Genomic DNA, 27,494 nt, shown 5'->3' with positions numbered 1-27,494 from the left:
TCACTGAGCTCTTCAGTAAAGCCATTCTACTGCCAATGTTTGTCTATGGGGATTGCATGGCTGTGTGCTTGATTTTGTTCACCTGTAAGGAACGGGTGTGGCTGAAATAGCCAAATCCACTAATTTGAAGGGGTGTCCACAAACTTTTGTATATAAAGTGTATTAGAGTGAGCTATGTCAAGAATCCAGTATTTAAATAAATATGCATTGTGTATAAACAGTGTAACTAAAATGCAATGTACAGTAATAGAAGTATTAGATATGGTATAGTCTTGACGCTAATTGGAGAGCGAGGGAGAAAAAGAGAGAGAGAGGAGAGTGGAGAGAGATTGCTATCCATCCTTGCTCTCCTTATCTCAAAGAGTCAAACAGAGACAGAGCATGAGAGAGAGAGAGCGCGAGAGGGAGGAAGGGAACAAGTGTGGGCACTGTGCCAACTGTACCTCATCGTGCAGCACTTAGCTGACATTAAATTCTACAGTGCCATGATATCATCTGAGAGTAGCTATCTTCTCACTGATTACATCATCCTCTCAGGGAGGGAGGGAGTGATGTCATCTTCAAGGTTTTCTAAGGACAGGCCAGTGGAATTGAAGGGAATATATTGACTAGATTCTATAGAACGTTCATTAGATTCAAGAACGTTCATTAGATTCTAGAATGTTCATTTCATTCTAGAACATTCATTAGATTCTGAAACTTTATAATTTTCTGCACAGGCAAACTGGGAATTGGAGTTCAGGGTGCATGGTTTGTATACAGGATGTTAAACTTATGTGTATTTTAAGGATGTTTTTGTGAAGCATCGAAATAAAACACAACCGATTGAGGTGCTTTTCTCAGAACTTGCCATGTTTTATAGTAAGGTACATGTACATTTCAGGCTGTCTTTGTGCTCACAGTAAAGACAGAATACACACGGCCTCTCATCCCTTCTGACCTAAATAAACATGCACAATGTTCTCTATGCACTCCAAGCTTTATTCCTGTCACCATTTAGGCTTGTTTTTGTGAAGCATCGAAATAAAACACAACCGATTGAGGTGCTTTTCTCAGAACTTGCCATGTTTTATAGTAAGGTACATGTACATTTCAGGCTGTCTTTGTGCTCACAGTAAAGACAGAATACACACGGCCTCTCATCCCTTCTGACCTAAATAAACATGCACAATGTTCTCTATGCACTCCAAGCTTTATTCCTGTCACCATTTAGGCTTGTCTCGCCCCTCTGGGATGCAATGATATGAAATACTACTTTTACTTACAAAACATACTCAGGAACTCAACCAGAAGAGTACAAAAACAAATAAATAAATATAACATTTGATAAATAAAAGATAGCATCTTTATAAAATAAAGTTTTGATAATCCACATCTTTATACATCAGTAGTAATATTAAAATGTTTTTTTTGTCGTACAACGGAGTAATGTTTATAGTAATAATAGTAGAAGTTAGCGACAGTTACTAGGACATTCTGCACTGCACAAGGTTGCCGTGACGATCAGATGATGTTGCCATGGAGATAGAGAGCTGCATTGCCGGGGGTCGTTGTGGTGACAGTCTATGGGATCATAGACGGATGATTGTGTTTCTCGGTCACCATAACCAAAAATTTCAACGATTGATAAATTGATTGAATAACTGATTGATTGATTAATTACATCAATTAGAATTAACTCCACCCCCCTCCCCCCTTTCACTTATCAATAGTTCCTTGGGTGTTGAACACGTTAAAATCTACCTGTTGTTAGGCAATGCCCGTCGCTGTCGACACCCCCCCCCCCTCCTAAATAACCGTAGCTCAGCTGTAACCTTGACGGCGAAGCCTCAATAAAAACCCTAGTCTTCGGACAGGATGTGCCACTTGGCAATCTGCCGGCGCGGGTGGTCGCAGATCTCCCTCCAGTGCTCCCCAGGGGTACCGGCAGCAGCCGTACCCAGGATCAGGCGCCCCAAGATGGGATTGGGGGAGGAGCGGGAGGAGTCCCCCCGCCTGGTTGGTGGAGACTCAGAGTCCATGAGCAGGAGCTCTACGCTGGTCTCCTTCAGCCCCTCCTGGGAGGCCATGTCGAACACAAACAGCTCGTTGAACACAGGGTTGGGGGAACACTTTTTCACATGGGTCTTCTTTTTACTGACACGCTTCTTCCCTTTGAAGAGGTTGACTTTCACATATGGGTCTGGAGGGAAGGAGAGTGGGAAGGAAGGAAGGAGGGAGGTAGGAAGGGATGAGAGGAAGGAGAGAGAGAGGCAGAGTGAATAGAATTCATAGCACAGCTCTGAAAATGGCACAATGGATCAATACAGTGGTATAAGTGTACATGCGTGTGTGTGTACATGCGTGTGTGTGGTATTGACTGGCTCAGTTTGTTGGTAGTATGAGCATCTGTAGAGCATCTACAGATGGACTATCCGGACTATCCAAAGAAAGTGTGACCAAACACTGTGATATGGCTAAGACTCTGTTTTATCAAGAGTAGTTTTATAAGAGTATTGGGGCTTTGTCCCAAATGACAACCTACTTCCTATATAGCGCACTACTTTTGACGAGGGCCCATTGGCTCTGGTCAAAAGTAGTGCACTATGTAGGGAATAGGGTGCCATTTTGGAACTCCGCCCATAAGTACTCCTGAAGGGCCCGAGTGTCTCATTACTGAGAGAATCATTTTGTTCCTAGTATCCTGTCTATGTGTGCATGTCTCTGTGTGTGCGTGCGTATCTGTGTGTGCACATTCTTGTGTGTATGAGTACGTTCTTACGTGTGTGCATACTTATATTTTTGCGTGTCTGTGTATGTGTGTGTCAGGGGAGAATGACTGCGCCCTCTCATTGAAGCCACAAAGTTCAAGACTGACTGCAGTACTGCAAGCATTGTTTGCAGAAAACAGGATTCACCATTCACTATAATGGCAGTCTTCGTGGTCAGTTTCCGTGTAAAAATGAATAATTAGAACCTATTATCGCACACAGAAGAAGTTATAAGGACAATTTAGTTGCCAATGGCAGCCTGTAGTACCCTGGTCGGGCTTCAACTTGAGCTACTCAATGAGAGGGGTCAGCACTGAGCTAGCCTACAACGTCACTTCCTGGAGTAGCTCATACTGCACATTTTATGTCTACCAGAGGGGGCTAGTGGGATGAGCTATTGGAGGAAGGGCTCATTGTAATGGCTGGAATGGAATGAATGGAATGGAGTCAAACATGTGGTTTATATATGTTTGTGTTTGATACCGTTCCATTTATTCCATTCCAGCCATTACAACGAGTCCGTCCTCCTATAGCTCCTCCCACCAGCTTCCTCTGATGCCTACATACATCTCCCCAATGAGATGACATTTTAGAATGCTAAAACCGACTTCCTTGGCTTCAAATGCGCTAATGAGTCTACACATAGGAATGAATGGTGTCACGTGATCAATGGCTTTGTCCATCATATATAGTAATTGTGTCAATTTATATATACGCTAGATGACTGATAGGGGGCGTTGTGTTGTAGAGTCCATGCCTCCATCTTGGCACATGTATTCTATTACAGACACCTTAATGCATACTTTATAATTATATTATGTGAGATAAACATAAAAATAAAATAAAACATATTTTTTGATAAATAATGTTACTGTCCCCACTACAAAAACCAGTCAGAAGTTTGGACACATCTACTTATTGAAGGGTTTTTCTTTATTTTTACTATTTTCTACATTGTAGAATAATAGTGAAGACATCAAAACTAGGAAATAACACATATGAAATCATGTAGTAACCAAAGTGTTAAACAAATCAAAATATATTTGAGATTCTTCAAAGTAGCCACCATTTGCCTTGATGACAGCTTATCTCTTAAATAATTATGAATAGATCCACCATTGAGCACAAAAACAACACTTGTTACAGAATATTTTACATAGAAATAAATACATAGGCTAACCGGCATTCTCTCAACCAGCTTCATGAGGTATTCACCTGAAATGCTTTTCAATTACCAGGTGTGCATTGTTAAAAGTTTATTTGTGGAATTTCTTGCCGTCTTAATGTGTTTGAGAAAATATGTTGTGTTGTGACAAGGTAGGGGTGGTATACAGAAGATAGCTCTATTTGATAAAAGACCAAGTCCATATTATGGCAAGAACAGCTCAAATAAGCAAAGAGAAATGAAGGACTGTCAATCTGGAAAATTTCAAGAACTTTTCAAGTTTCTTCAAGTGCAGTCGCAAAAACCATGGCTCTCATGAGGACCGCCACAGGAAAAGAAGATCCAGAGTTATCTCTGCTGCAGAGGATAAGTTCATTAGAGTTAACTACACCTCAGATTGCAGCCCAAATAAATGCTTCACAGAGTTCAAGTAGCAGACACATCTCAACATCAACTGTTCAGAGGAGACTGCGTGAATCAGGCCTTCATGTTCGAATTGCTGCAAAGAAACCACTACTAAAGGACACCAATCAGAATAAGAGACTTGCTTGGACTAAGAAACCCGAGCAATGGACAATACATTGCTCTTGGAAAATCTGTCCTTTGGTCTGATAAGTCCAAATTTGACATTTTTGGTTCCAACCGCCGTGTCTTTGTGAGACGCAGAGTAGGTGAATGGATGATCTCTGCATGTGTGGTTACCACCGTGAAGCTTGGAGGAGGAGGTGTGATGGTGTGGGGGTGCTTTGTTGGTGACACTGTCAGTGATTTATTTAGAATTCAAGGCACACTTAACCAGTATGGCTACCACATAATTCTGCAGCGATACACCATCCCATCTGGTTTGCACTTAGTGGGACTATCATTTGTTTTTCAACAGGACAATGACCCCAAAAATACCTCCAGGCTGTGTGTGGGATATTTGACCAAGGAGAGTGATGAAGTGCTGCATCAGATGACCTGGCCTCCACAATCACCCGACCTCAAACCAATTGAAATGGTTATAGGATGAGTTGGACCGAAGAGTGAAGGAAAAGCAGCCAACAAGTCTTCAGCATATGTGGGAACTCCTTCAAGACTGTTGGAAAATCATTCTTCATGGTGCTGGTTGAGAGAATGCCAAGTGTGTGCAAAGCTGTCATCAAGGCAAAATGTGGCTACTTTGAAGAATCTCAAATAGAAAATATATTTTGATTTGTTTAACACTTTTTTGGCTTACAACATGATTCCATATATGTTTTTTCATAGTTTTGATGTCTTCACAATTATTCTACAATGTAGAAAATAGTAAAAATAAAGAAAAACCCTTGAATGAGTAGGTGTGTCCAAACTTTTAACTGGTGCTGTATATACTTTAATACATGTATAATTTTGTCCTTGAAACATTTCATTAAAATACTGCAGAATTCCATTCGTTCATCTGGAGGACTGCTCCTATTGGGGAGTGCCAATATGGCTAACCGGTGACTTCAAAGCCTCTCAATGGCCAATACATCAGCAATCCAAGTTTTACAGACGTGCTCAAATTTGTTGGTACCCCTCCACAAAAAAATGAAGAATGCACAATTTTCTATAGAATAACTTGAAACTGACAAAAGTAATTGGCATCCACCATTGTTGATTCCATATTTAATAGAAATCAGACTTTGCTTTAGATTTTTTTATTCAAAGTAATATTGTAAATAATAAAACAAATGAAAATGGCATGGACAAAAATTATGGGACCCTTAACCTAATATTGTATTGCACAACCTTTAGAGGCAATCACTGCAATCAAATGTTTTCTGTAGCTCTCAATGAGACTTCTGCACTGCAAGCTTCAGCTCTTTCCATAGATGTTCGATAGGATTCAGATCAGGACTCATAGAAGGCCACTTCAGAATAGTCCAATGTTTTGTTGTTATCCATTCTTGGGTGCTTTTAGCTGTGTGTTTTGGGTCATTATCCTGTTGGAGGACCCACGACCTGTGACTGAGACCGCGCTTTCTGACACTGGGCAGTACGTTTTGCTCCAGAATGCCGTGATAGTCTTGAGATTTCATTGTGCCCTGCACAGATTCAAGGCACCCTGTGCCAGGCGCAGCAAAATAGCCCCAAAACATAACCGAGCCTCCTCCATGTTTCACTGTAGGTATGGTGTTCTTTTCTTTGAAAGCTTCATTTTTTCATCTGTGAACATAGAGCTGATGTGACTTGCCAAAAAGCTCCAGTTTTGACTCATCTGTCCAAAGGACATTCTCCCAGAAGGATTGTGGCTTGTCAATATGTATTTTAGCAAATTCCAGTCCAATTCCAGTCCAGTTAGCAATTTAGCAATTCCAGTCCAGTTATGTTTTTCTTTAAAAGTGGAGTCATCCTGGGTCTTCTTCCACGGAGCCCACTTTCACTCAAAAAGTGACGGATGGTGCGATCAGGAACTGACATACCTTCACCTTGGAGTTCAGTTTGTATCTCTTTGGCAGTTATCCTTGGTTCTTTTTCTACCATTCGCACAATCCTTCTGTTCAATCTGGGGTCGATTTTCCTCTTGCGGCCGCGCCAAGGGAGGTTGGCTCCAGTTCCATGGACCTAAACTTCTTAATAATATTTGCAACTGTTGTCACAGGAACATCAAGCTGCTTGGATATGGTCTTGTAGCCTTTACCTTTACCATGCTTGTTTATTATTTTCTTTCTGATCTTTTCAGACAAATCTGTCCTTTGCTTTCTCTGGTCCATGTTCAGTGTGGCGCACACAATGATACCAAACAGCACAACGACTACTTTTCTCCATTTAAATAGGCTGAATGACTGATTACAAGATTAGAGACGTGTGATACTGATTAAATAAACAAATTAGTTTGAAATATCACTATATAATTATCTTTTCTAAGGGGTACCAACAAATGTGTCGCGCCATTTTAGAATATCTTTGTAGAATAAGCAATAATTCATCTCTTTTCACAGCTTCTTTGTTTTATTCTATGACATACCAAAGGCATACAAGTATACATGATAAAATAGCTTTTAATTTCATCACTTTTCAGGAGGAATGAACCATTATTTCAGTGAGGACGTATGTATACATGATTAGTGTGTGTGTGTGTGTGTGTGTGTGTGTGTGTGTGTGTGTGTGTGTGTGTGCGCGCGCATGCGTGCGTGTGCATACATGCATACATACTTACATTTGCATGTGTGTGTGTGTGTGTGTGTGTGTGGGGGGGGGTCTTTATGTACCTGAGGGCCTGTGGTTGTCGGTCTTTAGCAGGTGGCGAGCCTTCAGCACCACGACTGTTAGAGTACTGGTGGTAGACTGGTAACAGAGAGACAACAGCAGCTCCCCTCGACCTGCACTCCTCTATAAACAGAGATGGAGACAGGGAGAGGGAGAGGGGGGAGGGGGATAGAGAGAGAGGGAGAGAGGTGGAAGGAGGACAGATGGAGGGAGGAGAGAGAAATTCCCCACCAGAATATCAAACCTTTGAGACCCGAGCAAGGGACTGACTAGTGAGGAGGAAGATTGGGTTTACACTGACATTATGATGATGAACTGTGATATTTACACCAGGTTATAAAGTAGAGATATATACAGTCAGTTCCAAAATGACTGGCACCCTTGATAAAGATGAGCAAAAAAAATACAATTACTGAGCTTTATTGTATGGCAAGAAAAGGGAAAATTATATTATTTTATACTAACACAATTTCTCAGAGAAAAAGTAACAAGTAATACCTTTTTCTAAAAAAGACAAGGGGTCAAAATTATTGGCACCCCTGTTTTCAATATGTTACCTTGTGAGGATAATGGCACTGAGCCTTGTTCTAAAATGTTTTATGAGAAGACCATTCCTCTTTAGCAAATCTTTCCAGATCATTGATATCCTTTATCTGTGCTTATGGACTGTCCTCTTCATTTCAAACCGGTTCAAGTCCGGAGACTGAGATGGCAATTGCAAAATGTTGATTCCTTTTTAAATATTTTTTTCAAAAGATACGTTGAACAAAATAGTCAAAACATAGTGTAAACGCAGGTGAGGTGGTACAACACTTTTTGGCCATTTTCTGATGTTTTGTTGTGAAAAACATTTTATTTATTTTATTTCAACTTTTTGACCAAGTAGGCCAGATGAGAACAAGTTCTCATTTACAACTGCGACCTGGCCAAGATAAAGCAAAGCAGTGCAACAAAAACAACAACACAGAGTTACACATAAACAAACGTACAGTCAATAACACAATAGAAAAATCTATGTACAGTGTGTGCAAATGTAGAAGATTAGGGAGGTAAGGCAATAAAGAGGCCATAGAGGCGAAAAAATTACAATTTAGCATTAACACTGGAGTGATAGACGTGCAGATGATGATGTGCAAGTAGAGATACCGGGGTGCAAAAGAGAAAGAAGATAAATAACAATATGGGGATGAGGTAGTTGGGTGTGCTATTAACAGATTGGCTGTGTACAGGTACAGCTGCTCTAAGCTGCTCTGACAGCTGATGCTTAAAGTTAGAGAGGGAGATAAGTCTCCAGCTTCAGTGATTTTTGCAATTCGTTCCAGTCGTTCGCAGCAGAGACCTGGAAGGAAACACGGCCACGGGAAGTGTTGGCTTTGGGGGTGACCAGTGAATATACCTGCTGGAGCGGGTGCTACGGGTGGGTGTTGCTATGGTGACCAGTGAGCTGAAATAAGGCGGGGCTTTACCTAGCAAAGACTTATCGATGACTTGGAGCCAGTGGGTTTGGCGACGAATATGTAGCAAGGGCCAGCCAACGAGAGGATACAGGTTGCAGTGGTGGGTAGTATATGGGGCTTTGGTGACAAAACGGATGGCACTGTGATAGACTAAATCCAGTTTGCTGAGTAGGGTGTTGGAGGCTATTTTGTAAATGACATCGCCTAAGTCAAGGATCGATAGGATAGTCAGTTTTACGAGGGTATGTTCGGCAGCATGAGTGAAGGAGGCTTTGTTGCAAAATAGGAAGCTGATTCTAGATTTAATTTTGGATTGGAGATGCTTAATGTGAGTCTGGAAGAAGAGTTTACAGTCTAACCAGACACCTAGGTATTTGTAGTTGTCCACATATTCTAAGTCAGAACCGTCCAGAGTAGTGATGCTAGTAGGGCGGGCGGGTGTGGGCAGCAATCGGTTGAAGAGCATGCATTTAATTTTACTAGCATGGCATTGAAGCTGGTTTGGAGGTTTGTTAACACAGTGTCCAAAGAAGGGCCAGATGTATACAGAATGGTGTCGTCTGCGTAGAGGTGGATCAGAGAATCACCAGCAGCAAGAGCGACATCATTGATATATACAGAGAAAAGAGTCGGCCTGAGAATTGAACCCTGTGGCACCCCCATAGAGACTGCCAGAGGTCCGGACAACAGGCCCTCCGATTTGACACCCTGAACTCTATCTGAGAAGTAGTTGGTGAACCAGGCGAGGCAGTCATTTGAGAAACTTGAACCCTTTTGAAAATCTGTGGCTTGAATTGAAGAGGGCAGTCCATAAGCACAGATGAAGGATATCAATAATACGTCAACCCTATTACCCATATATAGACAGGCTAGACATTTTAGAAACATTTACATTTTTTGGTGAAGCTTGCATTCAATTGACCTTCCCTGTTGAACACAAGCTTACATTCCCCCTTTCACAAAGGGATTCATGGCTGATTTAGATTAAGTTGTTAACTCTGTTTCTGTCAACCCTGTTACTTTAGTCAGCACTTAAGCACCGTGTAAATCCCCCTCCCCCCAACCTCGACGGCACTGAAAGAACTTCATTGGACTCTATGTAAACTGGAAACCACATATCATGAGGCTGAATTTATTGCAGCTGGGGATTTTAACAAGGCTAATCTGAAAACAAGGCTCCCTAAATTTTATCAGCATATCGAATGTGCGACCTGGGCTGGCAAAATTCTGGATCATTGCTACTCTAACCTCCGCGACGCCCTCTTTTCGGCAAATCTAAACACGACTCCATTTTGTTGCTCCCAGCCTATTGACAGAAACTTAAACAGGAAAGCCCGTGCTCAGGTCTGTTCAATGCTGGTTCGACCAATCTGATTCCACGCTTCAAGATTGCTTCAATCACGCGGATTGGGATATGCTCCGGATAGCATCGGACAACAACATTGATGTATTCACTGATTCGGTGAGAGAGTTTATTAGCAAGTGCATCAGTGATGTTGTACCCACGGTGACTATTAAAACCTTCCACAACCAGAAACTGTGGATTGATGGCAGCATTCGCGCAAAACTGAAAGCGCGAACCACTGCTTTTAATCAAGGCAAGGCGACCGCAAACATGACCGAATACAAACAGTGTAGCCATTCCCTCCGCAAGGCAATCAAACAAGCTAAGCATCAGTAGAGACAAAGTAGAGTCGCAATTCAACAGCTAAGACACGAGATGTACGTGGCAGGGTCTACAGTCAATCACGGATTACAAAAGTAAACCAGCCCCATCGCGGACACCGATGTCTTGCTCCCAAACAAACTAAACAGCTTCTTTGCTCACTTTGAGGACAATACAGTGCCACTGACACGGCCCGCTACCAAAACCTGCGGGCCGCAACCAACGTGACCGCAACCAACGTGAGTAAAACATTTCAACATGTTAACCCTCACAAGGCTGCCGGCCCAGACGACATCCCTAGCTGCGTCCTCAGAGCACACGCACACCAGCTGGCTGGTGTGTTTACGGACATATTCCTTCAATCCCTATCCCAGTCTGCTGTTCCTGTTCCCAAGAAAGCTAAGGTTACTGAGCTAAACGACTATCGCCCCGTAGCACTCACTTCATCATCATGAAGTGCTTTGAAAGACTAGTCAAGGATCATATCCGACCCGTGTGCAACTGGGTCCTTGACCTCCTGATGGGCCGCCCCCAGGTGGTGAGTGTAGAAAACAACATCTACACTCCGCTGATCCTCAACACTGGGGCCCCACAAGGGTGCGTTCTCAGCCCTCTCCTGTACTCCCCGTTCACCCATGACTGCGTGGCCATGCACGCCTCCAACTCAATCATCAAGTTTGCAGACGACACTACAGTGGTAAGCTTGATTACCAACAACGACGAGACGGCCTACAGGGAGGTGGTGAGGGCCCTCGGAGTGTGGTGTCAGGAAAATAACCTCACACTCAACGTCAACAAAACAAAGGAGATGATTGTGGACTTCAGGAAACAGCAGAGGGAGCACCCCCCATCCACATCGATGGGACAGTAATGGAGAAGGTTGAACGTTTTAAGTTCCTCGACGCATACATCACGGACAAACTGAAATGGTCCACCCACGCAGACAGCATGGTGAAGAATCCGCAACAGCACCTCTTCAACCTCAGCAGGCTGAAGAAATTTGGCTTGTCACCAAAAACACTCATAAACTTTTACAGATGCACAATCGAGAGCATCCTGTTGGGCTGTATCATTGCCTGGTACGGCAACTGCTCCGCCCACAACCGTAAGGCTCTCCAGAGGGTAGTGAGGTCTGCACAACGCATCACCCTGGGCAAACTACCTGCCCTCCAGGACACCTACACCACCCAATGTCACAGGAAGGCCAAAAAGATCATCAAGGACAACAACCACCCGAGCCACTGCATGTTCACCCCGCTATCATCCAGAAGGCGAGGTCAGTACAAGTGCATCAAAGCTGGGACCGAGAAACTGAAACTGACTCAAATCTCTAGCCACTTTAAGAATAAAAATGTGGATGTAATACATGTATCACTAGTCACTTTAAACAATGCCACTTTATATAATGTTTACATACCCTACATTACTCATCTCATATGTATACACTGTACTCTATACCATCTACTGCATCTTGCCTATGTAGTTCTGCCATCGCTCATCCATATATTTATATGTAGATATTCTTATTCATTCCTTTACACTTGAGTGTTTAAAAATAAGGTAGTTGTTGTGAAATTGTTAGATTACTTGTTAGATATCACTGCACGGTTGTAACTAGAAGCACAAGCATTTCGCTACACTCACATTTACATCTGCTAACCATGTGTATGTGACCAATAACATTTTATTTGATTTGAATAGGCACTTACTATAGTCATTTTTGTAGTGAGATAGCGATAGTTTTTTATTAAGTTGAACATGTGCTCTTTATGACAGAACGTTAAAATTAGGTGAAATTAAATGTCTTTTCCCCACCAAGTTACACTACTCAAAAGGCACCTAATTCGTCAAACCTTTCGATAGATGAGAACCTGTAGTAGCGCAGGGCCGTAATTACATAGCAGACCAAAGTCCGGACCTATAAATAACAACAATATATATTTTGTCGACAATAAAGAAAATCAATTTCGGGTCAAAATGTAAATATTTCTCATAGCGTTGATCAAAGCACAGAACGCTTATATTCTTGATCTGACTGAGTTCTAATTGCGCCTGCCTCTTTGCGAACGAGTGGAATCAGGAACAGTGGTTTGTTCGTTTGCGTCCTCTGGATATGAATCCCGCACATTCACCACTATCAAACGGCTATCTCAGCCCTCTCGAAGCACAGGCCGAGGTCCTGAAATGTGAAATTAACTACTCATGCTCAGATTCAGCTCAAGTAGGTGACTTGAAACACTGCTGACAGTGTGTTTGCTGGATACTTTGCCAAGGTAATCCATCCACCTGACAGGTGTGGCATATCAAGAAGCTGATTTACAGCATAATCATTACAAAGGTGCACCTTGTGCTGGGGACAATAAATGACCATGTGCAACCACACCAGCCCAGGACCTCCATATCCGGCTTCTTCACCTGCGGGATCGTCTGAGACTAGCTACACGGACAGCTGATGAAACTGTGGGTTTGCACAACCGAATAATTTCTGAACAAACTGTCAGAAACCGTCTCAGGGAAGCTTATCTACATACTCGTCATCCTCACCAGGGTCTTGACCTGACTGCAGTTAGGTGTCGTAACCGACTTCAGTGGGCAAATGCTGACCTGCGATTGCCACTGGCACACTGGAGAAGTGTGCTCCTCACGGATGAATCACAGTTTCAACTGTACCAGGCAGGTGGCAGACAGATTGTATGGCATTGTGTGGGCGAGCAGTTTGCTGATGTCAATGTCATGAACAGAGTGCCCCATGGTGGCGGTGGTGTTATGGTATGGGCATGCATGAGCTAAGGACAACGAACACAATTACATTTTATCGATGGCAATTTGAATGCACAAAACTCACCAGACGCACTGAGTATGTTTGGGATGCTTTGGATCGACGTGTATGACGGCGTGTTCCAGTTACCGCCAATATCCAGCAACTTTGCATAGCCATTGAAGAGGAGCGGGACAACATTCCACAGGCCACAATCAACAGCCTGGTCAACTCTATGCTCTAAGTAGATGTGTCGCACTGCACAAGGCATGCGTATCTGTTTTCAACAGATGCATATCTGTATTCCCAGTCATGTGAAATCCATAGATTAGGGCTTTATAAATTCATTTCAATTCATTTTCAATCCTTATATGAACTGTAACTCAGTAAAATCTGTGAAATTGCTGCATGTTGCATTCATATTTTTGTCTATCTATTTATCTATGTTTTATTGTTTAAAGAAGTTATGAATGAGATTGGTGGGTTTTTGCAGTATCTAATAATGGCATGGGGTTGTCCAATGACAGACATATATTTGTTAAAAATCTATCACTTTATAGTTACATTTCAGAGAGACAAATATGTATTTATTTTTACTAAATGCTATACAGTGACTTCGGAAAGTATTCAGACCATTTGAGTTTTTCCACATTTTGTTACGTTACAGCCTTATTCAAAAATGGATTCAATTGTTTTTTACCCTCATCAATCGAGATACAATACCCTATATAATGACAAAGCAAAAACAGTTTTTTTGAAAGTTTTGCTAATATATATATATATATATATATATATATATATATATATATAAAACAGAAATCACATTGACATGAGTATTCAGACCCTTTACTCAGCACTTTGTTGATGCACCTTTTACAGCGACTAAAGCATTGTATCTTTTGGGGTAATACGCTTCAAGCTTGGCACACCTGTATTTGGGGAGTTTATCCCATTCTTCCCTGCAGATCCTCTCAAGATTTGTCAGGTTGGATTGGGAGCGTTGCTGCACAGCTATTTTCAGGTTTCTCCGGAGATGTTCGATTGGGTTCAAGTCCGGGCTCTGGCTGGGCTACTCAAAGACATTTAGAGACTTGTCCCGAAGCCACTCTGCGTTGTCTTGGCTGTGTGCTTAGGGTCATTGTCCTGTTGGAAGGTGAACCTTCGCCCCATTCTGAGGTCCTGAGATCTCTGGAGCAGGTTTTCATCAAGGATCTCTCTGTACTTTGCCCTGTTCATCTTTCCCTCGATCCTGACTAGTCTCCCAGTCCCTGCCACTGAAAAACATTACCACAGCATGATGCTGCCACCACCATGCTTTACCGTAGGGATGACGCCAGGTTTTCTCCAGACGTGACGCATGGCATTCAGGCCAAAGAGTTCCATCTTGGTTTCATCAGACCAGAGAATCTTGTTTCTCATGGTCTGAGAGTCTTTAGGTGCCTTTTGGCAAACTCCAAGCAGGCTGTCATGTGCCTTTTACTGAAGAGTGGCTTCCCTCTACCATAAAGGTTTGATTGGTGGAGTGCTGCAGGGATTGTTGTCCTTCTGGAAGATTCTCCCATCTCCACAGAGAGAGTGTGCAGAGGAACTCTAGAGCTCTGTCAGAGTGACCATTGGGTTCTTGGTCACCTCCCTGATCAAAGCCCTTCTCCACCGATTGCTCAGTTTGGTCGGGCGGCAAGCTCTAGGAAGAGTCTTGGTGGTTCCAAACTTCTCCATTTAACAATGATGGAGGCCACGGTGTTCTTGGGGACCTTCAATGCAGCAGACATTTTTTGGTAACCTGAGGGAGCTTATATAGACAGGTGTGTGCCTTTCCAAATCATGTCCAATCAATTGAATTTACCACAGGTGGACCCTAGTCAAGATGTACTAACATCTCTAAAATGATCAATAAAAACAGGATGCACCTGAACTCAATTTCGAGTCACAAAGCAAAGGGTCTGAATACTTATGTAAATAAGGTATTTCTGTTTTTAATTTTTAATAAATTAGCAAAAATAAATAAAAACCTGTTTCAATTTGTCATTATGGGGCATTGTGTGTAGATTGCTGAGAAAAAATACACAGTACCAAGCAAATGTTTGGACACACCTACTCATTCAAGGGTTTTTCTGAATTGTCATTATTTTCTACATTGTAGAATAATAGTGAAGACATCAAAACCATGAAATAACACATATGGAATCATGTAATGAAAAAAGTGTTAAACAAATCAAAATATATTTTAGATTCTTCAAAGTAGCCACCTTTTGCCTTGATGACAGCTTTGCACACTCTTGGCATTCTCTCAACCAGCTTCATGAGGAAGCTTTTCAAACAGTCTTGAAAGAGTTCACACATATGCTGAGCACTTGTTGGCTGCTTTTCCTTCACTCTGCGGTCCAATTCATCCCAAACCATCTCAATTGGGTTGAGGTACTGTAGGGTGATTGTGGAGGCCCGGTCATTTGATGCAGCACTCCATCACTCTCCTTGGTCAACTGTCCCGCACATAGCCTGGAGGTGTGTTTTGGGTTATTGTCCTGTTGAAAAACAAATGATAGTCCCATTCAGCACAAACCAGATGGGATGGCGTATCGCTGCAGAATGCTGTGGTAGCCATGCTGATTAAGTGTACCTTGAGTCTAAATAAATCACACAGTGTCACCAGCAAAGCACCGTCACACCATCACACCCCCTCCTCCATGCTTCATGGTGGGAACCACAAATGGCAGATCATCCATTCACCTACTCTGCGTCTCACAAAGACACAACGGTTGAAACCAAAATCTCAAATTTGGACTTATGAGTCCAAAGGACAGATTTCCACCAGTCTAATTGCCTTTGCTTGGCCAAAGCAAGTCTCTTCTTATTATTGTTGTCATTTAGTAGTGGTTTCTTTGCAGCAATTTGACCATGAAGGTCTGATTCACGCAGTCTACTCTGAACAGTTGATGTTGAGATGTGTCTGTTACTTGAAATCTGTGAGGTGCAATTTGAGGTGCAGTTAATTGCCAATTTCAGAGGCTGGTAACTCTAATGAACTTATCCTCTGCAGCAGAGGTGATTCTGGGTCTTCCTTTCCTGTGGCAGTCCTCATCACAGCCAGTTACATCATAGTAGCCATAGTAGCCATCCTAATTGTCCCTAGAATTTCTAAGCAAACGGCTGGAGGTAGGGCTTTCTCCTATAGAGCTCCATTTTTATGGAATGGTCTGCCTACCCATGTGAGAGACGCAGACTCAGTCTCAACCTTTAAGTCTTTACTGAAGACTTATCTCTTCAGTAGGTCCTATGATTAAGTATAGTCTGGCCCAGGAGTGTGAAGGTGAACGGAAAGGCTGGAGCAACGAACCGCCCTTGCTGTCTCTGCCTTGTCGGTTCCCCTCTTCCCACTGGGATTCTCTGCCTCTAACCCTTTTACAGGGGCTGAGTCACTGACTTACTGGTGTTCTTCCATGCCGTCCATGGGAGGGGTGCGTCACTTGAGTAGGTTGAGCCACTGACGTGGTCTTCCTGTCTGGGTTGGCGCCCCCCCCTTGGGTTGTGCCGTGGCAGACATCTTTGTGGGCTATACTCGGCCTTGTCTTCGGACGGTAAGTTGGTGGTTGTAGATATCCCTCTAGTGGTGTGGGGGCTGTGCTTTGGCAAAGTGGGTGGGGTTATATCCTGCCTGTTTGGCCCTGTCCGGGGGTATCATCGGATGGGCCCACAGTGTCTTCTGATCCCTCCTGTCTCAGCCTCCAGTATTTATGCTGCAGTAGTTTATGTGTCGGGGGGCTAGGGTCAGTCTGTTACATCTGGAGTATTCTCTTGTCTTATCCAGTGTCCTGTGTGAATGTAAATATGCTCTCTCTAATTCTCTCTTTCTTTCTTTCTTTCTTTCTCTCGGAGGACCTGAGCCCTAGGACTACCTGGCATGATGACTCCTTGCTGTCCCCAGTCCACCTGGCCATGCTGCTGCTCCAGTTTCAACTGTTCTGCCTGCGGCTACGGAACCCTGACCTGTTCACCGGACGTGCTTGTTGCACCCTCGACAATTACTATGATTATTATTATTTGACCATGCTGGTCATTTACGAACATTTTAACATCTTGACCATGTTCTGTTATAATATCCACCCGGCACAGCCAGAAGAGGACTGGCCACCCCTCATAGCCTGGTTCCTCTCTAGGTTTCTTCCTAGGTTTTTGGCCTTTCTCAGGAGTTTTTCCTAGGGAGTTTTTCCCAGCCACCGTGCTTCTTTCACATGCATTGCTTGCTGTTTGGGGTTTTAGGCTGGGTTTCTGTACAGCACTTTGAGATTTCAGCTGATGTACGAAGGGCTATATAAATAAATTTGATTTGATTTGATTTGATTTGATAGTGCCTGATGATTTTTGTGACTGCACTTGAAGAAACTTTCAAAGGTCTTGAAATTTTCCGGATTCACTGACCTTCATGTCGTGAAGTAATGACGGACAGTCATTTCTCTTTGCTTATTTGAGCTGTTCTTGCCATAATATGGACTTGGTCTTTACTAAATAGGGCTATCTTCTGTATACCACCCCTACCATGTCACAACACAACTGATTGGCTAAAAGGCATTAAGAAGGAAAGAAATTCCACTATTTAACTTTTAACAAGGCAAACCTGTTAATTAAAAATGAAATAAAATGTTATTTGTCACATGCGCCGAATACAACAGTTTTAGACATTACAGTGAAATGCTTGAGTGTTAAGAAAAAAATAGATAAGTAAAAAATTGAAAATAGAAAATAAAAGTAACAAATAATTAAACCGCAGCAGTACATGTAGGTAGAGTTAAAGTGACTATGCATAGATTATAAACAGAGAGTAGTAGCAGCGTAAAAGAGGGGTCTGGGTAGCCCTTTGATTAGCTGTTCAGGAGTCTTATGGCTTGGGGGTAGAAGCTGTTAAGAAGCCGTTTGGACCTCGATTGGTGCTCCGGTACCACTTGCCGTGCGGTAGCAGAGAGAACAGTCTATGACTCGGGTGGCTGGAGTCTTTGCCAATTTTTTGGGCCTTCTTCTGACACCGTCTGACATAGAGGTCCTGGATGGCAGGAAGCTTTGCCCCAGTGATGTACTGGGCCGTACGCACTACCCTCTGTAGTGCCTTACAGTCGGAGGCCGAGCAATTGCCATACCAGGCAGTGATGCAACCAGTCAGGATGCTCTCGATGGTGCAGCTGTAGAAGCTTTTGAGGTTCTGAGGACCCATGCCAAATATTTTCAGTCTCCTGAGGAGGAATAGGCTTTGTCGTGCCCTCTTCACGACTGTTAGTGTGTTTGGACCATGATAGTTTTTTGGTGATATCGACACCAAGGAACTTGAAGCTCTCAACCTGTTCCACTACAGCCCCGTTGATGAGAATGGGGGCGTGGTCGGTCCTCATTTTCCTTTGTCATCTTTGTCTTGATCAAGTTGAGGGAGAGGTTGTTGTCCTTGCACCACACGACCAGGTCTCTTGACCTCCTCCCTATAGGCTGTCTCATTGTTGCCGTTGTCGGTAAGACAGCATACCAGCATGAAGCTGGTTGAGTGAATGCCAAGAGATTGCAAAGCTGTCATCAAGGCAAAGTGTGGTTACTTTGAAGAATCTCAAATATAAAATATGTTTTGATTTGTTTAACACTTTTTTGGTTACTACATGATTCCATATGTGTTATTTCATAATGTTGATGTCTTCTCTATTACTCCACAATGTGGAAAATATAAAAAATAAAGAAAACCCTGGAATGAGTAGGTGTATCCAAACTTTTGACTGGTACTGTATATTTTAAGCAATTTTAGATTAAGGCTGTAAAGTAACAAAATGTAGAAAAAGTAAAGGAATACTTTCCGAAGTCACTGTATATCCGCCTCACTTTCAGAGAAATTAGTACTACTAGGTTACACGCAGTCAAATGTAACAAATAACTATATTTTTAATATCTTTTATTTTTTGCAAATTATACATTTGTGACATCAATATGTTTGTTTTAAATATGTTTTAAATCAATCAATCAATACAGTAACATGAGATTTGTAAGTAAAACGTTTACATTTGACATTTTAATTATTTAGCAGATGCTCTTATCCAGAGCGGCTTACAGTGAGTGCATTCATCTTTAGATATCTATGTGAGACAATCACATATCACAGTCGGCTATACAGGATACAAACATTCCATTACCGCTGAACAATGTTATATAGCATTTAGCAAAAAAAAACATTTTCATACACATCTAAAATCTATTATAAAGAAAATCTGAGAACAGTAATATTTTACACACACATGAAGGTACCCATAAGCAATCAATTCTGATGAAAAAAACACAAATGTGAAAAATTGGTGGATATAGCATTTTGGATATAAACTCTTCATGCATTTGTAAACATTAGAAAAGAGGGAGAACATAAAACCAAGAAACAACAAATCATCAATACAACCAAGCCCTTTTCTCTGTCCCTTTACTAAGCAGCAGAGCAGCAGCAGAGAGAGAAGTCAGGTTTACCAGCAGCATAGAAGAGTCTCGAAGCTTGGCACACAACACTACACAAAGACATACGCCTCACTCTCTCGCTCCCTCACCAATGTACACAGTACACAGTACAATATAATTCAATAGATCCTACAACTCTCTCCCCTCACCGTAGTACTACTCATCACCTATCATATGGAAAAGACAGCAACAGCCCAGCCCAGCGCTACATAGAGGATAGAATATCAGTATCAATTCTAGAATAATCTATTCTAGAATGATCTAGAGATTCTAAAGACACAGTGGCTGGTACAATGATACCTGCAATCATATAACATTCATCAACTGTGGGTTGCGTCCAAAATGGCACCCTGTTCCCTATATAGTACACTACTTTTGACCAGAGCCATATAGGTCCTCTCAAAAGTAGTACACTATAGGGAATAGGGTGCCATTTGGGACTCTCCCTGTGTTATTCCATTAGTACCCTGTACCATTTAACTACAGGAGGCTGTATTATCATATTACATATTACTGTAGGTATAAACTCTCACTACGAAGAGGATTTAATTCATATTATGCTAAGGGTTATTATGCCAAGCAGAATTTCTATTAGACACTAATAGTGCACCGTCATTGTGATCATGATTCCCTCAGAGCTAGAATGGAGAGCTCTTGTTTTACTGTACTCTATAGTAGTGAAGGTGTAAAAGTTGAGAATGATGAATATGATAATGGAGATGATGATGACTATAATAATGATGATGACTATTATAATAATGATGATGAACCAAGTAACTATCTCTTACCTTGACATTCTTCTTGATGATCTCGCGGCTCATCAGGACACGCCCCTCCATCAGGTCGATCCCGGCCAATGGGATGAGCATCTCGCCGATAACCTCATCACGGGAGAACCTATCGAAGCTGAGCACCATGAAGTGGAGCGACAGCTCCTGCACGCGGACCATTGGGATCCCATAGAAGCTGAAGGTCTCGTCGAACACCGGGTCCAGAGTCTTCCTCAGGACGCGGGTCTTGACCCGGTGCTTCTTCTCAGGCAGCAGGGTCAGCTTGATGTAGGGGTCAGAAGTCAGGGACTGCTCGTCGGTCGGAGTCAGCCCGTGGGCCTCTTTAATGTGAACCACAAAGGCCTTCTTCTCTGAGTTGTACTCCAGGGAGAAGTGGAGGGTCCCAAGGCCGACATCGGGGCCTCCGTCCTGGGGTTTGTCCTGGTCCTCGTCCCCTTGGGTGTGGGTGTGGGTGTGGGTGGTGGCCTGGCTGGAGAGACTGCCGCTGGTGGGGGAGACCAGGGCCAGGTCTCTAACCCCAGGTTGGGTGAACCCTGGGTGGGGCGAGGGAAGATCCAAGTCTGGGGAGCTGCGGACCTTGGTGTGGATCTGGACGTTGGGGTGTGGAGGTTTGGTGGTGATGGTGAAGTTATCGTTCAGGTCTTGTTTTTCCAGGTCGAGGTGGAGGGCCGTTCTGCCCCCTGCTGGGCTGGAGGCCACTTGTTGTTGTTGTTGTTGTTGTTGTTTACCATTGTTGCTGTTGACATTACAGTTTCCGTTCACGTCGGTCTTGCTGTCTAACTTCTTGTCGCTGAGGCTCTCTGGGTAGATGTCACTGCCTTTGAGCATGTGCATGAACTTGTAGGGTGTTGTCTCCTGGGACTTGGTGTTCTTACGTTGGCAGCAGATCCATGCGAAGATGGAGACGCAGGACACTAGGCCAAACACACTCACCACGGCAACACTCACCGGCACCTCTGCTATGGAGAAGGGGGGCAGAGAGAGTAGGGGAGAAGGAGGGGGGGAGAGAGAAGGATAAATTACTACTTTTGTCTTGATTTTGTAACTGTCCCTCCCTCCTGTTGATCTACTGTCTGTCTGTTGAGTGTGTGTCTCTGTGTGTGTGTGTGTGTGTGAATGTGCAGAAGCTTCCTTTGTCTTACTAGGTCTGAATGTAATGACAAGCTGCATCAGAAACCCACTGCTTAATACTAATTACTAATAGACTGAATGACTGACTGGCTGACTGACTGACTGATGCACTGTATGAGTCAGAGACAGCATAACAACTGCACAATCTCGGATCGTGTCACAAATGGCACGTTATTCCATATTGACACTGGTCAAAAATATTGCACTATATAGGGAATAGGGTGCCAGAGACATCACACGTGTCATATGACAACAGCACAATCTGTGACTCCTACATTACATGACTGACTAATCAAGGCCCATATAGAGTCATGAGATGTACTGAATATGAATAGAGAAAATGCGTTTTTGACGTAAACATTTAGATGTCATGGCGATTTGAAGACAGTGATTCACTTGCTTATTGATTTATCTAACTGATTACTGATTAATTAACTATCACTCATCTCAAATCGTAATCTAATCAGATGACTGATTTGGGTGCTTGGTTAGTTAGCAACACAAATAGATATTCTTAACTTAGTGTCAGAGCACAAACTGGGTAGGCAACCCCAGTGCATTAGGACATGACAGGATATTTTCAATATGATCTCCTAAATAAATAAAGGATAAATACATTTAATAAATTGTGAGTAGGGTACCATTTGTGACGCAACTGAATATTACCAACCAAAATAACAGAGACAGGGGCTTTCCGAGTTCTCCCACCAACTATTGGCTGCTCCCACTCAAATAAGACAGTTTTCCCATCCCAGCTACTTACCGAACTGCATTTCTTTCGTCACCATTGGAGCCATGGTCCCGCTCGCTCATGTGCTCTATCCAAGGTGCTGAAAACGCTCCCTCTTCGCCTTATTTCAACGCTCGTGCTCTATAAACCTACCCTCAACCAACGACCCTGCGCACCAATAGCCAACCTCTCTCGGTAGCTTATATCTAGGTGTATCTCCTTGACTGCGAATAGCGATTGTTTTTTATGATGTGACTCCTTTAATCATTTAATCTGTTTGTTTCCGTTTAATAAATCAAACCCAGCTGTTCCTTTCAGAGAGGTGAAGGTTGGTATTCTCCGTTCTCTTCCAAGTGCGAGTCTCACCCTGCTCGTGTTGTTACTCTCTGCACTATGATCTTCTCTGAGGAGGCACCGCCCACCCCCCTCTATCTATCTCCCTCTCTCTCTCTCTCTCTCTCTCTCTCTCTCTATCTCTCTCTCTCTCTCTCTCCTCTCTCTCTCTCTCTCTCTCTCTCTCTCTCTCTCTCTCTCTCTCTCTCTCTCTCTCTCTCTCTCTCTCTCTCTTCTCCCCTCCCTCCCTCCCCTCGCCTCCCTCCCTCCCTTGCCTCCACCAACCATGCTGAGTTCACTGCCACTGACAGAATTGTGATGGCTTCAGAAATCACTGCCTCAGTGAAAGCACAACAAGCAACAAGCTCATCAATTTCCCTGACTGGTTGGCTGACTGAAGGTCTGAATGGTTGACTGAATGCCTAGCCATAAAAGGAGTACCCAGACCCCAGAGGTGTGTGTGGTGTGTGCACGGCGTTATGGGCGGGTCTTATGGGGCCTGGCCTGCCCTACCTTACCTCTTTGCCTGTTCAAAGAAAATATTGAAATATTGATCATTTATTTGACCAAGACCGCCCCTCTGTCTCAGTATGTGTAGACCATGTATCTGATGCTGTATGGACCAAATGATTATGGCTTGTCATACTATTTCTGTCCAGACAGCATCAGATGCATGGGCTACATATAGTTGTCAGTAAATTGATTCGCCAGAAATTATATAATTACTCCTGTCTAAATCAAATCATTCAAAATACTTCACCCGGTAGCATGACATAGCCACAGAGGATCATTAGCTTACTTAAAAAATATCTGTGGATTGGATCAAATCACAAGTATGTTTGGAAAGCTCGCAATTTGGGAAGTGTGCATGGCAATAGGTCTAGCTGATTGAGTTGCGGCTGTCAGTGAAAAGCTTCTAAAATACACAACATGACCAAAAGTATGTGGACACCTGCTCGTTGAACATCTAATTTCAAAATCATAGCCATTAATATTGAGTTGGTCCCCCCTTTGATGCTATAACAGTCTCCACTCTTCTGGGAAGGCTTTCCACTAGATGTTGGAACATTGCTGCGGGGACTTGCTTCCATTCAGCCACAAGAGCAATACTAAGGTCGGGCACTGATGTTGGGCAATTAGGCCTGTCTCGCAATCAACGTTCCAATTAATCCCAACGGTGTTCGATGGGGTTGAGGTCAGGGCTCTGTACAGGCCAGTCACGTTCTTCCACACCGATCTCGACAAACCATTTCTGTATGGACCTCGCTTTGTGCACAGGGGCATTGTCATGCTGAAACAGCAAAGGGCATTCCCCAAACTGTTGCAAAGTTGGAAGCACAGAATTGTCTATAATGTCACTGTACTGTATGCTGTAGCATTAAGATTTCCCTTCACTGGAATTATGGGGCCATGAAAAACAGCCCCAGACCATTATTCTTCCTCCACCAAATGTTATGGCACTATGCATTCGGGCAGGTAGCATTCTCCTGGTATCTACAAAAAAGGTATCTACAGTGGTTCTTCCTGTAAAAGTGTCATACTGCAGCACACCTTGCGGGCTGCCGCAGTATTCTATGGCACATTATTTAAGTGTCAGCCATTGTTGCCATTAATGCTAGTTAGTGCTAGTTTGATCACCAGAGGGCATCTTTGGGCTGTACTAGGTAATTTAAAACCTTTTTTAGTAAGAGCATAGTATATTGGATTGATTTTAATAAATTTTGCTTAATTAATTTGATTAATATTATGGTGTTTCTATTCCAAGAAAAACAAAACCCTCAGGGTTTCCATTAGGAAAATATGGCGCTGTACAACATGACCGTTTCCACACCCTAGTTGTAGGCTAACCAATACCCAAATGAAGATTCAGTGAAAATAAAAATCTCATTGATTTATCAAGACCAGTCCCCATGCTTGTCTCAGAGCAGCGTGAAACGGTGCTGAAATAGGCTATTACTTCAAATCCTATTATAACAATTGGATGACGGCGGGCCAGAACATAATAAGTATATAATATTTGCACAATTCATTTATGTAACCTACTGTAGGTTACACTACTTTTTTTAACATCAACATTTGGTCAGAACAATTTGCTTGATAGCAAGATAAAATGTCGCTCTCAAAAAGTATCAAGAAGAAAAGTGGATAATGAAAATCAAAGTTTCAGAGAAGAATCTACAGAGAGATCTCTCCATATTTTCCCAAAGCCAAGTCTTATTTGCAATGAAAATATCGCTGTTTGGAAATAATTCAATCTCAGACTAATTATGAATCTAAGCATATAACTTTCAGTGGCCTTCCCACACCATATAGAGGCCCGACGCAGAAACATTGAATCGTTAACTTCAAGCTGCACACACCACTTTTTTTGCCGACATATTCTGTAACTTAAACGGGTTAAATCTGCAGTTACAAGGAAGAGGGAAACAGTCGTGGACATGGTGGAGAAATTTGAGGCCTTGACTAGGAAGCTTGAGTTGTTCGATTTGGACTTGTCATCTGGAAGGCTACTGCACTTCAGCACACTGAAGAAATGACAGGCAAAGGGACCAGGACGCAGCATTGTCACAGAGGTGATGGAAGATTTCATCAAGCAGCTGAGGGACCACTTATCCACCAGATTTGAAGACTACAGCATGCCCAAGGATATCATTGCGTTAATACGTGATCCTCTCACAGTCCGCTAAGAAAATTATACCATCAGGAATGCCGAGTCCCTGGGTGCGTTGTGGGTGGCCTGCTCAGAGCAATACAGCACAATGAAGAGACTTCCAATTTATGTGCTGACAATGTTTGGATCGACTTACACCTGCGAGTCCTCATTTTCCTCTATGAACGCAATATAGACCCACGACAGGAACTGGCTTTCACATAAATCAATCGAGGACTACCTGCACATCAAAATCACATCCATCCATCCATCAAACCCGACATCCACAAGATTGTGTCTGAGGGGAAATGCACTTTTAAAGCATAAAGATGTTGATGAAGAACTGTTCATGCCTACAACAGCCGGGCTATGAAGAGTTGCGTATCAATTAATAAACCATGTGCCATGGAATCTCTTCCCAACTATTTTGCAATCTAAATAGCTGTCCGACATTTTGCGGTTGCATGAGGTCTTGAGTTAGAAATGTAACACTTTAGAGTACTTAAGCGTTGAATACATTGCAAATTGGGGAATTTTCACAACTACAGTAGCTGGGCTATGACGAGTCTATTGTCCTGCTAATAGGAAACAGTGTTTGCATGACTGGCTACACCTGCTACACTACTACAGTACACTTGTGAAAACCTGTTTTCAAAATGCCTCCAGCTGTCCATCACTACTGTAAATAAAAACACAGCATCTTGTTTACATTCTTTATTGCAACCACAATGTGACAAATAATTTGTATCTACCTTTCCAATTACTTTTAGAGTTTGGGATTTACAAATGTGCGCTTTTCATGTTATTTTTCGTTACATCCAGTTTGGATTTAAGTATAACTTTTGTATGACTGTGTAACGCCCTGGCCATAGAGAGGGGTTTTTGTTCTTTATTTTGGTTAGGCCAGGGTGTTACATTGGGTGGGCGTTCTATGTTCCTTTTTCTATGTTTTTGTATTTCTTTGTTTTGGGCCGTGTGTGGCTCCCAATCAGGCACAGCTGAAGGTCGTTGTTGCTGATTGGGAGTCACACATAAGGAGCATGTTTTTCCTTTGGGTTTTGTGGGTAATTGTTTCTGTTAGTGTTTGCACCTGACAGGACTGTTTGGCTGTCAGTTTTCTTGTTTTGTTTGTATAGTGTTCTTTCTTTCTTTATTAAATATTCAATGATGAACACTAACTCCGCTGCACCTTGGTCTACTCTCTCTCCCGACAGCCCTTACAGACTGATGCCTTTCGTGAGAGGTCTAATGCTTTAATATTTAATCATTTCTGCCCTCCGAATTCATACAGTATCTAAGGGGCATTTTTCGTTAGGGCAAATCTGCTCTGAGAGAATATCTAATGATAATAATAATAATAGCTTTGTATAAGGATGGAAGGAAGGAATGAAAAATAAAAGGAAAATTCTGAAAGGAAAATGACATGCGCAAGAGACAGTGTTAATATATATCCTTTTAGAGACTATAATAATGAACCCAGGTCATTTTCGTTTCTCTCAGAATAAGAGAAAACAAAAGTTTTCATAAGTAATATGCTACAGTCCAGTTACAGCTTGTTCTGATCAAGTAGAAACAAATAAAGAAGTGTAATTTTTTGGGGTGTTTGTGCAGGACAGAGGAATGACAATTCTTACACTACTGTTCAGGAGGAATGTAATCCTTCTAACCCCCCCCCCCAAAAAAAAGATAGAGTTGTACTATTGTAAAGTGGATATCATAAGGGGAATGCACCAATTTGTAAGTCTGCTAAATGATGTAAATGTAATGTAAAATTGCGTTTCAATTCATAAACCATGTGCCATTGAAAATCTCTTCCCAACTATTTTGCAATCTATATGGCCAATAATTACATTTAGAGGATTGGAGGATTCTAAATTAATATCTAATGGGCATTTTTTGTTAGGGAAAATCTGGGAAATGACATGCGCAAGAGTCGGTAGTAATATTTTTCATTTTAGAGACTATAATACTGTATATGGCATCCAGGTCATTTTCGTTTCTCAGTTTTAGTAAGTAATACCGATGAGTAGAAACAAAACAATAAGTGTATTTTTCTAGGTGTGCATCCAGGACAGAGGAATAGCAATTCTTACAGTATTGTTCTAAATTCAATCACCTTCTTCATCATTCAGTTCACAATTACCAGTTTCAATTAGGTTTATATCGCCCGTTCATTGTCAGTTAGAGACACATTAGCGCCTTGGAACCAAAAAGCATAACCAGTGCTCTAACTCCCCCTTGTGGTGATCTGGAGCAATGAAGCAGTGACGCAGGGTACCGTTCTAAACCACAAATTTCCTCTAAGTCCCGCAGCATAATCTCAAAACTTTTAGTTGAGCAACCACTGTACCACGAAACCATGATACCAATAACCACCGC

At 42.5% G+C, this 27,494-nt stretch overlaps 1 protein-coding gene across 2 annotated transcripts; it reads right to left on the bottom strand.

Moving 5' to 3' along the window:
* Positions 1 to 797: 797 nt before the first annotated feature.
* On the bottom strand, positions 798 to 22,511 carry syt4 (synaptotagmin IV). 2 transcript variants are annotated; one of them, XM_029760681.1, is made up of 4 exons: positions 22,166 to 22,511; positions 20,269 to 21,230; positions 7,131 to 7,251; positions 798 to 2,182 (listed from the first exon to the last, which is right to left on the bottom strand). In XM_029760681.1, exons 1-4 carry the CDS (start codon positions 22,197 to 22,199, stop codon positions 1,842 to 1,844), a joined length of 1,458 nt encoding a protein of 485 aa, XP_029616541.1. In that variant the 5' UTR covers positions 22,200 to 22,511; the 3' UTR covers positions 798 to 1,841. The 2 variants fall into 2 exon arrangements, with proteins under 2 accessions (XP_029616541.1, XP_029616542.1); XM_029760682.1 differs by having other exon boundaries at positions 20,269 to 21,227.
* Positions 22,512 to 27,494: the final 4,983 nt, after the last annotated feature.

The sequence above is a fragment of the Salmo trutta genome, chromosome 8, assembly GCF_901001165.1.
Source record: "Salmo trutta chromosome 8, fSalTru1.1, whole genome shotgun sequence".
In the NCBI taxonomy this organism is placed as follows: Eukaryota; Metazoa; Chordata; class Actinopteri; order Salmoniformes; family Salmonidae; genus Salmo; species Salmo trutta.
This window is presented reverse-complemented; position numbering and strand designations above follow the sequence as displayed.